At 29.5% G+C, this 13,797-nt stretch overlaps 1 protein-coding gene across 1 annotated transcript in view; it reads right to left on the minus strand.

The window, feature by feature from the left end:
• Grip75 (gamma-tubulin complex component 4) overlaps window positions 1–12,195 on the minus strand; it is a 113,438-nt gene extending 101,243 nt beyond the window's left edge. Inside the window, exons 1-2 of the mRNA XM_065502418.1 lie at window positions 12,058–12,195; window positions 11,842–12,001 (exon numbers count right to left, since the gene is read on the minus strand). Coding sequence (XP_065358490.1) covers window positions 11,842–12,001; window positions 12,058–12,126 — 229 coding nt within the window. The 5' untranslated portion in view covers window positions 12,127–12,195. The remainder of the gene's footprint in view (window positions 1–11,841; window positions 12,002–12,057) is intronic.
• Between the last annotated feature and the right edge of the window lie 1,602 nt (window positions 12,196–13,797).

A 13,797-nucleotide genomic window follows, 5' to 3' on the forward strand; every position in this document is an offset into this window, starting at 1 on the left:
ACAGCGGCATACTTGTTTTATCGAACGATATGAAAATTTGGTATGTACCGGACATGTTACCAAATCATTCGCTTCACAGTACACCACTGTGAATTAAATTTTTTAGAATGATGTTAAGCAACGAAATTAAAATTAGCTTTGATCGTTGGGAATGAAAAAAAGCATTTATTTCTCGAATGAAAAAATATAAATATTATTTTTTGACAATTTTTTTTAACTTTTTTTTTATTTGCAAGATTACTGACCTTGAAATCATTAGCGGTATAGTGTAAAAATTTGATTTTACCACGCCCCTCCGCCCACAGACCGAAAATCAAAAATCTGAAGATTCACTGAAAATTTGATAAAAATCGGTCCAGCCATATCTCCGAAACCACTGCCGATTTCATGTAAACTTCACATAAACCATCTACAGACCATCCCCAACGTACCCTGAAATTTTGGTTGAAATCGGTCGACCCGTTTTCGCAGTTAATGGTGACATTAAAATGTACACTTCTTTTTATATATAAGAATAATAAATAATTAATAAATAAATTAATAAATAATAATTAATAATAATAATTTGAATAAACAAGCAAAATAAAAAAGCTCTCGTAAAAATTCAAAAAATATATATTAAAAGTGTTTTAAAAATAGATAGAGACTATTAAAAACATAAAATAATAAAAATAATACTTGTTGAACATAACGATAGTTATAAAATCAAAGTATTTATCATTGAAAGAATAAAATATCTTTAAAAATACTAAGATGGCTGATTGCAGTAAATGCAGATCAGCAATTAGAGGAGAAAGTGGTGTAAGATGCAGTGGAGTATGTGATAAGGTGTATCATTTTACAAAAAAATGTGCCGGTATTGATCAATATTCGGCAAAAATATTAGAAGAAGATAATTTTGTACATTTTATATGTGATGATTGCATTCAATATATACATAATGTAGACCTTGTCTTAAGAGATATACAAGAAGGAGTTAATAAAAACAAACAAACGTTACAAGATTACAAAAATGAATTTGAAAACTCACTAAAGCAAAATGAAAGTGAAATAAAAACATTACTGGAAGCGATAGAACGCAGATATGATGAAAGATTTAAAAAAATAGATAACATCCAAAAAATGTGTGAAAAAAATGTCCAAGAAGTTAAAAAACTTTATGGAAATGTAAATGAAGTTGAAAATAAAAACAAAAATATGTATGATACAATCGAAAGAAATAATACGAAAATGTGTAATGAACTAAAAATGGCAATAAAAGAAACAAACGTCAAAACAAAAATGTCGTATGCCCAGACTTTATCAAATAAAATAATGATGCCAGATGTTTCAAAAAATGTTCCACTAATTGTTAAACCAAAAGAAAAACAAAGTGTAGAAAAAACCAAAATAGAACTAAATGAAAAAGTAGACCCTGTAAACTTTAAAATAACAAATATTCAAAATATAAAAAATGGTACTTTACTTATTCAAAGTGAAAACATTGAAGAAAGAGAAAAAATAAAAGAAGCAATTCAAAATGAAATAAGTGAAAACTATGATGTTTCAGTTCCAAAGCAAATTGAGATGCAAATCATAATAACTGACATGCATTTTAAAATTAATGAAAATGAAATAATTGATAAACTAAAAAAACAAAATGATATATTAAAAGATAGTAAAATGGAAATAATAAAAATATTTGAAACAAAAAGATACAATAAGACAATTTATAATGCAAAAATTAAAATAGATAATGAGACATATCCAAAAGTAATGGAAATTCAGAAAATAAATATTGGATGGGAAAGGTGTAGAATATTTGATGGCACTAATACATACAATGCTACAAATGCCAAGGATATAATCACAAAGCCTCTGAATGTAAAAATGATGAAATATGTTACAAATGTCATGGAAATCATCAAAGTAAAGAATGTAATAAGGAAATAAAAATGGAATGTATAAACTGCAAAAAAGAAAATAAAAGACTAAATTTAGGACTAAATGAAAATCATTTTACCATAGACAGGGAATGTCCAGTATATCAGAATAAATTGGATTTAAAAAAGAGAAGACTTGGCTTAATAGCGTAACAACCAAAGACAATATATGGAATATATACAAATATTCAAGGACTAACTAACAATTTCAATCAATTAGAGATTATAACTGAAAATGCAAACCCAGATTTTATAATTCTATCAGAAACGCACCTAACAAATGAAATAAATGGAATGGAAATAGAATTAAAAACGTATGATCACTTTATTACTTTGTCTAATTCGAAAAAAACTGGTGGTGTATCAATATATTTTAAAAAACATTGGAATATTCAAAGAATAACGGATAAAGTGAAAGACTTTAAATATTGGATTAGTGCATATAAATCGAAAAATGGAAAAACCTCATTTATACTAGTAGTAGTATATAGATCTCCAAGTAGTCCAAAAGCAGAATTCTGTGACGATTTTCAAGAATTACTTGAAGAAATATGTGAAGAAAACTGTGATATAATAATAGCGGGAGATTTTAATATAGATTGGTACAAAGACTACTATAAGGAAAGAATTGAAAATATACTAAATGACAATGGATTGAAACAAATAATGGATGACTACACACGAATAACACAAAACTCAAAAACATTAATAGACTACATTATAACTAACAATGAAACTATAGTGGCAAAAAATAATATAAATAATAAAATAGCAGATCATGAATCTATTGACATAATTATTTACTATGATGACAGAAAACTAAAAGAGCCAAAAAATGAAATAGAAATTTTTAAATATAATACTGATAATTTTAAGACAGAACTAAGTGCAATAATCCAATTGGAAGACTTAAGTGCAATAATTAAAGATGACGAAATAAATTACTTAGATATATATGTTAAAAAATTCGACAAATGTTTAGAAGATACTATTAAAAAATTTACTTTTATAAAAGAATTAAAACCGACAAACAAAAACAAATGGTTTAATATCGAAATTAGAAATATGAAAAATGAAAAAGTTAATAGCTACCATAGAGCAATAAATGAAAATACAAATGAAGCATGGAACTTATACAAAGAAATCAGAAATAAATATAAAGTCAAAATTGAAAATGAAAAAAATAAATATATAAATAATAAAATATGCAATACAACTAACCAAAAAGAAATGTGGAATAAAATAAAAGAATTAGTGTTAAGAAAACCCAGACCTGTGATAAAATCTGTCATATTTAAACAAATAGAATATAAGGATAGTCTGCAAATAGCCGAGAACTTTAATAATTACTTTGTAAATAGTATTAAAGAAATAAACAATACCATTGATTACGTGCAATATGAAAATAAAATAGATGTTATAACTAATAAATTTAAATTTCGTGCAATAAATCTACTAGAATTAAAAAATATATGTAAGAATATGAAGAAAAAACCTGATTATAATAAAATATCTATTAAAACGATAACAGATAACTGGGAACTAACAGGAAATATTTTACTAAAAATAATAAATGCATCATTAAAATCAGGAATTTTCCCAAATGATTGGAAGGAAACGATGGTTACACCTATTGAAAAGGTCAATAACACAATAATGTGCGAAGAATTCAGACCAATAAATTCCTTAAAAACGTGTGAAAAGATTCTTGAAAAAGTTGTCAAAGATCAATTAGAGGAGTATATGGAAAAATATGAACTACTATCGAAACATCAATCAGGTTTTAGGAAAAAATATTCATGTGAAACAGCGGTAAATTATGTTATAAACAGATGGAAATTTATAAAGAGAAATCATAAAATTATGGCAATATTCTTAGATTTCAAAAGAGCTTTTGAAACAATTGATAGAAACATTCTGTTACAAAAATTACATAAATATGGTATACAAGATAATGAATTGAAGTGGTTCCAGTCATATCTGAATAATCGTAGACAAAAGACTAAAGTGAATAATGTAAAATCAAATGAAATAGCAAATGACTTTGGAGTACCTCAGGGATCAATTCTGGGAGCTCTATTATTTATTATATATATCAACGATATGCCAAAATCATTAGAAAAATGTGAAATTGTAATGTATGCGGACGATACCCTAATATTTACAGAAGCTGAATCAGAGGAAATATGCAACTACAATCTAACAATCGATATAAATAATATTGACAAATGGTTAAAAATGAATAAATTGAATTTAAATGAAAATAAAACTAAGCTTATGGAAATAAATATGGACAGTAACATAACTTTTAAAATTAATAATGTGATAATAGAAAAAGTAAATAATATAAAATATCTAGGTTTTCTAATAGATAAGGATTTAAAACTAAAACAACACATTGAATATATTTGTAAAAAAATTGGAAAGAAAATTGGTTTTTTCAAAAGACTACGAAATAAAATTTCAATTAATACAGCTATTAACATATATAATACTGTTGTTAAACCACATTTTGAATACGGATCAACGGTTTTATACACATGCTGCTCAGATGTACATATTGATAGACTACAAAAACTACAAAATAAGGCGATGCGTGCAATACTAAGATGTAATAGAAACACACCGATAAATAACATGTTAAGCACTCTTAAATGGCTTAATATAAAACAACGTTTAGAACTAAATACTATAAATTTAATACAAAAAATGAAAATAGGAAAAGCACCAGAATATCTGAAAGAACAATTAATATATGTTGGTGAAATTCAACCTTATAACTTAAGGAATGCTCAAGACTTTCGACTACAACGTGCGGATAATAACAACACACAAAAATCACTGTTCTATAAAGGTTTAAAACTATACAATACGATGCCAAATAGTGTAAAAAACGAGACAAACAACACCATCTTTAGAAGGAAAGCAGTTGAATTTATAAGAAATGTTAATATAAATTAGAGCTTAATCTTACTATGTAAAAATAAATGTAAAAATTTGTTATACAAAAGTATTAAAAATACTACTAATAAAATACAAAAAAAAAAAAAAAAAAAAAAAAAAAAAAGTTTTTTTAATATTGCATGCGTTTATTAATTAATAATCCAGTGCATCTTCTTACTTCGATAGTATATTCAAAATTAAACATTTCTTACAAAATTGTCACTTAACAACTACACCATTTTTCATTGAAATTGAGAAAATTCCAAATGCAATTGAGAATTTCAAATTAAAATTGAGAAAATTCCAAATGCAATTGAGAATTTCCATTTTAAATTGGGAAAATTCCAAATGATATTGAGAATTTTCATTTTAAATTGAGAAAATTCCAAATGAAATTGAGAATTTCCATTTGAAATTGAGAAAATTCCAAATGAAATTGAGAAATTCAAATTGAAATTTAGAAAATTACAAATGAAATTGGGAAAATTCCAATTGAAATTGAGAAAATTCCAAATGAAATTGAGAAAATTTTATTTTACTCTACATAAATAATATACATTAAACAAAAAACATAAGTAGCCCAAGAAAGTCTACATTAGTGTTTATAAACCGGATAACCGGTTAACCGAAAAACCGGTTTTTCTTTGAAATCTCGGTTTTTTGAGAACCGGTTAATGATGATTTTCGGTTAACCGGTTTGTCCGGTTTTTATCACTCGGTTAACCGGTTTTTAAAATTTGGGACTTAAATTAATAAATCTAATGTTTTTGTGCATTTTTTATATTCATTGTGTACACATTATATCAAACATTCGGTCTGATTTGAAACCTAAACTGGTGATTTACAATACAAACCTCTTTAGATTAATATTTTTAAGAATTACAATTATTCTAAATAGTAGAGGATGATGAGTTTACTGAAAAACTTTTTCAGAATAAATTGCACATATTGAAACTATTAAAAATTAAATTCCGCATAATTCTAGAAGTTAAACTAAATTTTAATAATGATTCATTATAAATTTTTTGATGATTTTACGAAACGTTAAATTGAATTTGATGTAAATACCTTCTTTCAATAAATTTGACTTCAGTCGTGTGTTTTGTTCTTAAAATTTTAATTTATTAATCATTTCGTTGGCTTAGTGTACTAAGTCCTTTTCAGAAATATTGAAATCCATGATTTGAAATCTGATAATGGAGTTTTATTAGTTATTTGGTATGATTTATAATAACAAATAATCGCAGCTAAGAAGAAGCGCGTTTGCATCTTATAGGTCCTTTTTTGGGACTTGTAACATTTTCTGTTTCATATCAAAAATTCGAGGTGATAATAAATTTCAAAATTATCAAATATTTAATTAATTTTACATTTTTTGGTTGGAATTTAATGAAAAAAACAATAATTAAAACAAATAACATATTTATACTCAATTCCATTTGACTGACATAATAATTTTGAAATTTTTACTAAATAAAATGGACTTTGCATTTTTGTATATTTATAGTTATTTAATATTAACCATTATTCCTATTCCTGGCTACTAAAAACTAAAAATTTCAAAGTTGTGTATAATTTATTGGACATTTTATGTTTTCTACATATATATGACGGTTAACCGGTTTAACGGGTTTTTTCGATGTCGGTTAACCGAAAAACCGGTTTTCTAAAAAAGGCCAATTTTCGGTTAACCGACAAACCGGTTTTTTAAAAAGTCGGTTTTTTATAAACACTAGTCTACATACAGGAAAAATTATTATATTACTTTAATTTAAAGCAGTTTTTTTTATGAGATATATAATAACACCGTGATACAATTTTACATTTTTTTGTTGGACTTGAACGACACTATACACATATGAAACCTGAGATCATATATAGTAGAACTGCGTTTTCAGTTTTTCATTTTGTGATCTTTTCTCCCTTTTAAAGGACTTCAAAGTTTTAAGGATATACAAATTTCTTAAAATTTATTTAAATAGTTCTGCTCATTAGTTTTTCTTTATATGGATATCAAATGAAAGGGGGCAATTTCTAGAAGTAGATAATTTTTTTTATTTTTACTTTTCAGGACGTAAAGTTGTAAAAAATGTCCTTTGAAAAATGTATCCTTGAGAATTTCTAATATATTTTTCTAAAAAAAATAAATGTTTGTCAAATAAAAGAAGACGGTCACCAGAAATGGAAACAATATTTTTTTAATTTTTCATGACAACAAATTTCAAGGAAAATCCTTTAAACATTTTTTCTTTCATGTCCCAGATAATTTTTGTATAAAAAAAAAAACTGACAAATTGGATATTATTTATCACGTCTTACTTTCGATTTCTCCAACATCTACAATCAGCGAGAGAGTTTTTTTCAAGTCGAGTTTTATTAAAACTAAAGAAAATTATTTTCTTTTTGGTTGAATTGTTATGTTTTGTTTATTTTTTATGTTTTTGTTCTTTTTATTAATAAACTACTTCAATAAGTACACAAAATTATTGATTTAGTTTCAGTTTAATATTTAAATAGAAATTATTCGGTTAATCGAATAATTTAAAATTAACCAATTAAATCTAAATCCCGATTAATTATTTGCTCAATTAACCGATTAAATCAGAGACCCGATTAATTGAATATCCTAGCACTATTTCAAATATATTACTACAACTCGACCATCCTGAGAAATCACCCGATCTCATGTTATTTTCATAACCCTTCACGACCTCAAAACCACGGGTGCATTTTAAAATCGCCCAAACGCCTCAATAAGGTATGCGTGATTGTTGTAATCCTTCCACGTCCTTGAGTAGATAGCGATCATTTTGAAGACCTTTGATAGCCTATACGGGCCCTGATATTTCAAAATTAATTTACGTGATACACCCGATGGTGAATGTATCTTATCGTACCAATATCCTCCTGGCTCCTAATACCATTAACTTTTTTTTTTCGTCATTTATTTATTGTATCTTCATTATTTAATGAACTAACAATAAGTGGTTCAAATCTTATATCTAATATTATTATTTAATTAGTCCAGCCAGTGCCGGACGAAAAAATTTTGTGTTCATGGTTGTTTTTGTTTTGGTTAAATTGGCATTCTTCCTTCTAGATTAGGTCTGCTGTGTCCCTCCTTCTTAATCGAGTGTGGCCACGGTTATCTAATATGTTGCGGGCCAGCGGGTTTGGGTGAACTTCAAGTTTTTTTTAAATATTTTTGTACTTTTTTCGAGATTTCAGTTTTTACAATGGGCACGTTTAGATCTTTGTGTATATTCGCGTTTTTGATATACCAGGGGGCAACTGTGATCATTCTTAGAAACTTGTTTTGGCGTCTTTGGATCTTTTCTACATTTGACGCTGAGGCCGTGCCCCATAACTGTATGCCATAACACCATATCGGTTTTATGATCATGTTATAAAGTAGATGTTTACAATCTAAACTAAGCGTGGAGTTTCTGCCAATAAGCCAATTAATTTGAATTGATTTCAATTTCATTTGAGTTAACTTTGCATCTATATGACTTTTCCATGTAAGGCGACGATCGAGATGTATTCCGAGGTATTTCACTTCCGATTGTTGAATTATTGTTTGGTTATTGATATGAATAGGGGGGCATGGTTCTCTACGCAATGTAAATGTAATGTGTGTACATTTTTGCTCGTTGACTTTAATTTTCCATTGTTTCAACCATTTTTCTAATTCAAATATGTGGTTTTGTAAGTAACGAGACGCTTCTTGAGGGTTTTCATGAATGCTTAGAATAGCAGTATCATCAGTAAATGTTGATGTATGAGTGCGATTGTTAGTTGGCATATCAGACGAATACATCAAATATAAAAAAGGTCCCAGGATACTGCCTTGGGGGACTCCAGCTTCAATGGGTTGTGCAGTACTTAAAAAGTTTCCCTCTTTAACCTTAAATGTTCGACCAGTTAAATAGCTTTCCAACAGCTTATGTGTGTTTGCCGGTAAATTTTGACTCAATTTGTATATTAATCCAGCATGCCATACCTTATCAAACGCTTGAGAGATGTCGATGAAGAGTGCAGAACAGTATTTCTTTTCTTCAAACGCTTTTCTCACCATATTTACAAGTCTATGGGTTTGTTCGATAGTACTGTGTTTTCTTCTAAATCCAAATTGATGATTCGGAATACAATTGTTTTCAGTTAACATCGGGTACAACTTGTTCATAAGTATCTTCTCAAATAGCTTTGATATATTAGGCAATAGGCTGATGGTTCTGTATGATTCTACTTTTGTGTGATCTTTTCCCGGCTTGGGTATCATGGTAACCAGTGAAACCTTCCATTCTGGAGGATAATATTTAAGTCGTAATATAGCATTAAAAATAAAAAGAATTATTTTTATTGCTATCCGGGGTAGCTCCATAAGCATCTTGTTGCTGATCTTATCCATACCTGGCGCTTTCTTGGGATTTAAATCAGCAATAGCATTTTCGATCTCTCGAATCTCAAAACGTAGGGGTACGGCTGCTCCAAAATAGGGTGCAACAGGTGGCAACTCAATTGCTTCGTTTGATGTGTTCGGTGTAAATACTTTTTTTAAATGATTAACAAACAGATTCCCTTTTTCAGTATCATTTCTTGCCCAACCACCACTTGAATTTCGCAAGGGGGACTTACATATAACGGGTCTTTTAAGATTTTTTGTTGCTCGCCATAATGAGTAATCCGATTGCGGGGTTGCGTCCAGGCTTTCTAAATTTTTATTCAATGATTCCATTTTTCGAAATTCCAAGAGCTTTTTAAGTCTTTTTATACAATCTTTAAGCTTCGATTTTAGTTGGGGGGATCTGTGCAATTGCCACTCTCTTCGAAATCTTCTTTTTTCATTTAAGAGCCGTTCGACATCTGCAGAATTAATTCTATTATATCTGAGTTGTTGGGGTGTTTGGGTAGCATGTTGGGCAGCCATTCTGAGATTTTTATCGAAATTGATAAGAGAGTGATCGATGTTTTCTGGTGTTCTTAGCGGTATGTTTTCCGAGCAATGTGTACTGAGGTATTTTTTATATTTACCATTAACTTCAAACTAAATTCGCTCAACAAGTTCAGTACCTTTCGACGTTGCCGGACTCCAAACAGCATGACACTTGGATGCTGCCCGATCGACCTATGCACGATGTTATTAAGTGCATATTCAACACTTTCGATACCGTATCCCAAAATATCCCCGTCTCGTTTCGCCAATATAAGCCCAATCGACCTATTCAACCACTTGCCCATTCGCCTGAGGCGAACCCGTAGCAATCAAAAGATGCTCCTTCGAAGTGAAACATGCCCCCCGAGCACTTACTATTCATCTAAGTCGTTGCATTCGTTGTACTTGCAGGGTAAATTCTAACAAATTTTGTGCAAGAATCGTGCTTTATTCCCCTACCATTTTCCACTGGGTCCTCAGACTTCGGTATACTATGTAAAAGTCCCTCACTCCTGCCATGCTTTAAAGAATAAGCGATACAGTTCACAATTTTCCACATGCCCAATAGCCTTTGCTCTTATCTTCGGAAACCAATAACTCTTCAAAATGAGTTCGATAATTTTATCAGTCCCAACATGACCCATTTCATCATATTTATATAAAATATGACCCCATCTCCTCAGAAACATAAAACAATAAATTGCCGTTATTGTCCATACTACATTCTGCTGCCCGACCTACGTTCCAATTTATAATCAAAATTCTGAATTTCTAAGGCCCATCGTACAATTCATGTATTCAGTCATCGTCAGAGAATTGCAGTCCTTAACAATTTAAAATTTCCTTCCCATCAAATACATGGTGGTCCTCAATTCCAGATTATTATCGAACGACCGAATAAAGACCCACCGTATCAATCATGATATCATCCATGTATATTATCACCTTATCATTCAAAATATCGACGCATTAAGCTACGTTTCCGCATACACTGTAATCGGCACCGAAAACGAAATTCCATACATTTGCACTGAAAAAAAGTTCTGAACCGAACTTTCTTACCAGTTTATTTTCTTTCCTTTGGAGAAGAAAAACTCATACATACTATCAGGATCAATATTATTATCCACGACACCATTTCTCTTGAGGATATCCTCCTACTATCCTTATCCTTAAAAAGTGAACAATGTGCCTTTCTCTTAATTCTCATAACATTCGAATTTTGCAACACCCTCCAATTGCCATCAATTTCGATCCCTAATAGAAACATGGTACTGAATCCTAGGATCACTGACCCAAGACTCAATTGCGGAAATTACTCTTCGTTGCAAACTACCCTGCTATTTTGTTGTGTTACTACAAAATATAGAACTTATGCTAGATTTGCAACATATGCAATGTCTGCAACGAAGACTGATTTTATTTATTAAGTAAAAAAAGCCAATTTAGCCAAAATAATATTACATAGTAATACTATAAACCTAAGTACAAATACAGGTTTAAATATTCAATAAATTTCATGTTACAATACTATCAAATGGGCTCCCCAGCCGTGATAAAGAAAAAAGTAAAGATAAGTATGTCAAGATTTAATAAAAAAAGAGACAAATGAAAAACGGTCCAGTTAGGGATACCGAAAACAAGAACAACATTAATTAAAGATATCACAAAGGGTCTGAAAAATATTGTAAAAGTTTTACTTTGAAAACATTGTTAGAGAAAACAATGGCAGACTATTCCAATAACCTGTGATCCTGACAACGAAAGGCCTACTGAAAAAAGATCTAAATATCCTAGGGGGAACAAAGTGGGGATTCCTGCTGCGAGGAGAAAAAATAAATGCATCGCATATAACAGAAGGTCTACCAGCTTTCATGATTTTATAAAACTTTAGCAAATTACGAAACTACAAATTCACTAAAACAACCAAGAACGCATTTCACAGACTCAGAAACATGTTCTCTACGTCGAATGTTAAAAGTAAATCTAACTATCGAATTCACAATGTCACAAAGTATACTTTGTGATCTCTGTTCTTACCATCTGTGTCGACAACGGCAGCATTCAAATGAATGTTTTGATTTGTTCCATAAATTTTCGAAAATTTTGCGATTTCACGCAACAAATTTATGATTCCAACAATATCTTCCAATAACTTCTTTTCGCAAGGATGAAAAAATGTACTGACTGCATCGGAGACCTACATAAAGTAAAAGTCTTTTTAAATTATTTCCAGACAATTATAATAGCTATTACCAAAAACTCTTCAATCGGCAATTGTTTAGAGTGCAAATTAAGGCAAGATAACACAATATCGTGTATCATTATTAAAATAAAAATGTAGCAATTTACAAGAAAATTCAATAAGGCGGCAAATTGCTAATTTATTAAAATTTTAATAACCCAATTCGGTGAAGTTGACAGAAAATTAATTTGTAAAACAGGGTTGGTAAGAAAAAAAAATCAAACGGGTAACACATAAATTAATATAATTTGAAAGTGATACTGCGTTCACATTTAATGAAGTGTGAAGATTAAAATATTTTTTTTCTTAACCATAGACAAGGCCAAGGCGAATTTATATACAAGGTGGTGTCGGTGGCGAATTCGTGCATTTTTTATATATGGAGTTTGACATTCCAAACAATGAGATAGTGGTTTTGAATGTCAAACTCCATATATAAAAAATTAATGAATTCGCTCGTATTTTCACAAAAACAAAAAGCATATTGTTTTTCCCTTGTTGTATTTGTTGCCGTGGCGCCTTGGACAAGGCGAATCTTTAGAAGGTGACCTCCAAGGGGAATCTAATTAGATTAGATTCGCCTCAAGATGCATTTACACTAAGTCTACAACTGATATGAAATGTTTAACATTAACACTAACATGATGTTAGTGTTGGGTATATACTCATCATTTTAGGCATTTATCAATGTTTTAACACGGTTGTTAAGCCATGTGTTTTAACAACTCTCTTATAACATCATGTTTTAACAGCATTTCGTGTCTGTTGTAGACGGGGTGTTAATAAGGTGCCATCGGCAGCACAGCTGATTATAGAAATAGCACGCACAAATGTCAAACTACATATATAAAAAATATATGCCCGTACGCCCATATGTCAAACTCTAATAATACGCCTTGATTCGCCTTGTTAATATTTTTATATTCTGTATTGCCGGCAGAGATGCCTGGTACTTCTGATGCCTGTCCCCAACCAAAATTAAAAATATCCCCAAAAATCCCCAAATATTGTTTTTCTTGAAATTTTCACAAAAACTAAACTTCATATTAAATTAATTGGCCAATACCCGATCAAATTAGTTGTTAAAATATTATGAAGGTTCCTTCAACCAAAATTCTTATAAATTAGTCAAAGTTTCTTTTGAAAATATTCATTCCAATTGGTTGAACATTTTTTTTTCTATGCATCTCGTAACATCGTTTCATATCTTGTAGAAAATTTGTAGTGGTATATTTTTGGTATAAATCAAGATCAGCGAAACAGCTTGCATTTTTATAATTTCTTTGGTGTTGATAGCTCTCATAATTATAAGCACAAAAACGTTAATATTAGTTTAAGAGTTATATGAATTTAAAGTCAATACATATAATAGTACATTTCTCATATATTTGGAAAACAAACCGATCGTTATGGGTATCATTGAATAGTGCTTCACAATACCTTTAATATGATATATATGGTACAGTTTATTAATATTGTGAACCAAAAATTCCTTTTTGATTTTATATGACAGTACTTCAGAAAATTTTGATATACAGAAAAAGTGATTTTAGCGAAGCCGGTGTTCGATACACCCCAGAGTTAAAAGTCCCTTCACCCGGCCGAAGGCCGGCAATACAGAAAATGTGAATATTAACAGAAAAAAAATTATGAAAATATAAACTGTTACGCGGATCTTGATTTGTTCCCATTAAAATAAAATTTTAAAATATTTTTAGGTACACAAAAATGAATTTTTGTTTTAATTTTTT

This window comes from Calliphora vicina, chromosome 2 (assembly GCF_958450345.1).
Source record: "Calliphora vicina chromosome 2, idCalVici1.1, whole genome shotgun sequence".
In the NCBI taxonomy this organism is placed as follows: Eukaryota; Metazoa; Arthropoda; class Insecta; order Diptera; family Calliphoridae; genus Calliphora; species Calliphora vicina.